Raw genomic sequence first — 4,587 nt, 5'->3', positions numbered from 1 at the left:
GGTCATTTATGAAGACAGACAGGAGACCTTTGTTTAGGCTCCCTTCTTTTTTTTTTTTTTTTTTTTTTTTTTGAGATAATATAATTACAGCATTTCTCCCCTCCTCTTCTTCCTCCCAGACTCTCTTAAATACCCCTCCTTCTCTCCTTCAAATTTATGGAATCTTTTTTTTAATTGCCATTACATGCATAAATATTTCTAAAGATAGCCTACTCAGTATGTATAATGTTACATGTATGTATGTTTTCAGGGTTATTTGTTTTTGGATAACTAGTTGGTGTGTTCTTTCCTGGGCAAGATTATTTCTCCCACCCTCTGTATTCTTTAGTTGACTGTAGTTTTTGTGGACAAGAGACTCTTAAGAAGAAGTGGTAGTCTGGCCCATGTGCCTGAGATCAGGTTTGTCTGTGCCCATCCTAGAGAACCAATCCTCTAATGACCCAAATGAAAAGGACAGTCATCATTATCTCAGGCATGGAGAGGATTAAAGTTTTTTGCTGTTTGGGAGCTAACAGGCAATTTCATCATTCCCCAGCATATTGTTCTCTGTCATTAGTTTAACCTTTCAGCAAGTGTATTTTGGGCAATGACTGATTGTTGTTTTCTTTCTGTTCTGTTTTGTGGGGCAGCATGCTTCAGACTCAGACATAGGCTTATGTATGGTCAGAAAGAAGGGTGGACAGGCAAACCTATAATCTTTGTGAAGGTTCTGAATGGGCTGCACTCACAGAGCATCTTCTGAGAAGAAAGCCAAATTCATCATCCTACAGTCATAAAAATGAAGAAATTGAACAGAGTGTCTGAGGCTACCAGAGCATATGTTTACATTGCTAGCTCAGTAACTGCTATATGTCTTATGCTCAATAAAACTGGTTGGTTGGTTGGTTGGTTGGTTGGTTGGTTGGTTGGTTGGTTGGTTGGTTGGTTGGTTTCATTCATCTTCCTACTCATCAGCCCATGGTTTTCTTCTTGAGAGTTTTCCTCTCCACCTGCCAAGTTGTCCTGGCTGCCGGTATGGAACCCAGGACAAGTATCTAGGTCCTGTGACCACTCAGAGGTGTTGTCACATCCAGAGGGAGTCTACAGTCGGTGTCAGAATGTTTCACATTTTCTCAACCCTGTTCTCATTATTAGAACCTCTTCCATCTCCCCAGTCATCTCCCTTCCCCTTTCACAAAGTTCCTTCCTGCCCGTGTGCTCTCAGCCGCCCTGCCAAAGCATCGCTTTCTGTGCCTGCTATCAAGGAACCAACACAGCTTTCAGCTTTAAATTTATTGATATTGATATTGGTATTGATATTGATAGTGATATATTCTGTTGCCTCTTACAGTCCTGTCACCTCTACCCATGTTACCCAACAGCAGCCTCGTTCTTACCTTAATTCTAAAGTCAGTCCACCTACAAATATCTATGTAATCACTGAGCCAGTCATGGACACTTCAGGAACACACAGCACACAGGAGGTCTGAAGCAATTCAGCTTGCTGGGTGTCTGCTGTTTATCCTCTTTCATGAGAGTCCTTGAGGGAAAGGCCTTACACCAAGCTCTCCAGGGACTAAGCTGTGCTGCTCAACTAGTCCTCTTCCCAAATTGCTGAATCTCTAAAGCCAGCACCTACCTCTCCCTTCTCTTCTTTCCTCTCTGGCTTCTATCAAGCTGGTGTCCTACAAAAGCCTTCCATGGCTGCCTTCACAACTAGTTCAACTACATGAATGTTAAACCTAACTTTCAACATAAATAAAAAGCTGATATTATTTATCAATGATCTGTGGATTTTATTCTGTCTCTTTCTTTCTGTCTCTGTCCCTCTGTGTGTCTCTCTGTCTCTGTCTGTCTCTCTGTCTCTCTCTCTCTCTCTGTCTCTCTCTCTCTGGGTGTGTGTGTGGTGTGTTTCTCTGTGTGCCTCTCTCTTCACCCTTTGTGTGTGTTTGAGTGTGTAGTGTATGCACACATGTACATGCATGCTGATATATGAACAAAGGCCAGAAGAGGCTGCCAAGTGCTCTGCTCTATCGCTTTCTGCCACGTTCCTTTGAAAGGATGGACCATCTAGAGACTGCCATATCCAGGGATCCATCCCATAATTAGCCTCCAAACAATGACACCATTGCATACACTAGCAAGTGTTTGCTGAAAGGACCCTGATATAGCTGTCTCTTGTGAGACTAGCCCGGGGCCTAGCAAACACATAAGTGGATGCTCACAGTCAGCTATTGGATGGATCACAGGGCCCCCAAAGGAGGAGCTAGAGAAAGTATCCAAGGAGCTAAAGAGATCTGCAACCCTGTAGATGCAACAACATTATGAACTAACCAGTACCCCGGAGCTCTTGACTCTAGCTGCATATGTATCAAAAGATGGCCTAGTCGGCCATCACGGGAAAGAGAGGCCCATTGGACATGCAAACTTTATATGCCCCATTACAGGGGAATGCCAGGGCCAAAAAGTGGGAATGGGGGGGAGGGTATGGGGGACTTTTGGGATAGCATTGGAAATGTAATTGAGGAAAATACGTAATAAAAAAATATATAAAAAGAAAAAAGTAAAAGAAAAGGAGTCTCTCACTGGTGCTGCACTTAAACTGGTAGCCAACAAGGCTGGATCATTCTCCTATCTCTTTCCCCAACTGCGTTGCTTTTACAGACTCTCATGGCCACACTCGGGTGATTAAAAAGATGATAGGAACCAATCCTAGGTCCTCATGTTGGAATACTAAGTGTTCTGATCCACTCAGCTATCTCTGCAGCCTCAGATGTTCTATTCTTCATGACAAGGATTGTGTTAAAGGAATATTCACCCTCAGAGTGAATGGTAATGCAAGTTCTGCAGTCTGAGGAATAAAGTATGCATTCTCCATTAAGAGAACATGCAAGCTGTGAATGTTCACAGCACAGTTGTATTTGCTTTTGGTTTTAATTATTTATTTTGTTTTACTTATTTTTCTTTTATGTGTATGGGTGTTTTGCATTCGTGTATGTCATACATCACTGATGTCCATGAAGTCCAGAAAAGAGCATTGGATACCCTGGAACTGGAATTAACAGATGCTTGTGAGCTGCCATTTGGGTGCTGGGAACCAAACCATGATCCTCTGTGAGAGCAACTGGTGCCATTGAGCATTGAGACATCTCTCTGGCCCCTGACACATTTATTTTCACTGCTGTCTCCTTTAAGTCTTTGATTTTTTTTTCATTTCATCTGATGGTGCAGCTAAGTAAGCATAGCTTTCTCTGCTTTTCTCCTCCACTTACAAAGTTTATGATAGACAAATGAGCAAGAGACAGTTGGAGACAGAGGATCCTAAGACCAATCATGGCACAGCAGCTGACAACTATCACAACAAGGGTTTTCTCCATTTCTTTTTTGTCCTGACCTGCGGGACAGGGACTTGAAGGGTACCTGGAAGAGAATGGGGAACAAGAAACACAAAGAATGAACAGCAAGACAAAAGGTCCTGTTCAAGCTGACAAATTTTTATTTTTCTCTGACACAGGTTATATATTCATAGGAGCAGGAAAGGGGTAGAGAGGGATCGCTTTGTCTCTGAGTAATTCACCTGTTTCCAGGAACAGGATATTGACTGGGTAAACAGTTCAGCATGAAGATCAGAACAGAATGAGTTATTAGGCACCTATCCACAAGATTTATAGCTATTTGTTCTCCACTGACTTAAGGGTCTATGTCTATTTGTACTCAGCTGGGCTAGTATTTTCCCACAGAGGCCAAGACTTTATGCCAGCAATCACTTAAGGCAGTAAATGTTCAAACAAGGTCGCTCCCAACACTTTTTTGTTCCTTTTTAAAATTGGCAATCAAAATTTCAGTTAAAATAAAGAATAGGTTCCATTCTATCCTCACACATATAAGTCATGGATCTTGCTACTGTGTGCTTCCTGCCCTCTCTTCACCTCTCATCTTTCCAACTTGCTGTTCTCCCTCCCTCCAAATAGTCCTTCTGTTTTAACATTCTTGCCATAAAATTAGTTATGGGAAACATACATGTTATGTTGTGTATATTTAAATCTAGATTATGTATATGAGAGACACATAATATTTTGTCTTCCCCTCAAGAAAACAAAATCTCTTACCTTCCTCATTTAGGCCCCATCACAGTACCACTTCTACCTTAATGTCATTTATGAATTTATTGATTTATTCAAATCTATATTCTGCATGTGAGACAAGTGTCTTTTTTGTTGCTTCTTTACATCCTAAACCTGGCATTTGTTTATCATTCTGTATTTACATGAACTATTTATTGACTAAAAATATGATTAATTAAATGGGTAAACTTAAAACATGACTGCTACAGCTCAGACTACTATACCCAGCTAAACTTTCAATCACCATAGATAAAGAAAACAAGATATTGCATGACAAAGTCATATTTAAATAACATCTATCCACAAACCCAGCCCTACAAAAGATACTAAAAGGAAAACTCCATCCCAAGGAGACTAACTACACCCATGAAAACATAAAAGAAATAATCTCACACCAGCAAAACCAAAAGAAGGGAAACATGCATGTGCACACACTACCAAAAAGAACAACAACAAAATAACAGGAATTAACAACCATTGGTCA

The 4,587-nt window shown here is 40.9% G+C and overlaps 1 protein-coding gene across 1 annotated transcript in view; it reads right to left on the bottom strand.

The window, feature by feature from the left end:
• The window catches only part of LOC110297997 (olfactory receptor 52B4-like), a 5,969-nt gene extending 1,872 nt beyond the window's left edge, over window positions 1–4,097 (bottom strand). Inside the window, exons 1-2 of the mRNA XM_021167056.1 lie at window positions 4,089–4,097; window positions 3,374–3,399 (exon numbers count right to left, since the gene is read on the bottom strand). Of these exons, the coding sequence (XP_021022715.1) occupies window positions 3,374–3,399; window positions 4,089–4,097 (35 nt within the window). The remainder of the gene's footprint in view (window positions 1–3,373; window positions 3,400–4,088) is intronic.
• Between the last annotated feature and the right edge of the window lie 490 nt (window positions 4,098–4,587).

Source organism: Mus caroli, chromosome 7, assembly GCF_900094665.2.
Source record: "Mus caroli chromosome 7, CAROLI_EIJ_v1.1, whole genome shotgun sequence".
NCBI classification, from domain to species: domain Eukaryota; kingdom Metazoa; phylum Chordata; class Mammalia; order Rodentia; family Muridae; genus Mus; species Mus caroli.
The sequence above is the reverse complement of the archived record's forward strand: the minus strand, read 5'-3'. Positions and strand labels throughout refer to the sequence as shown.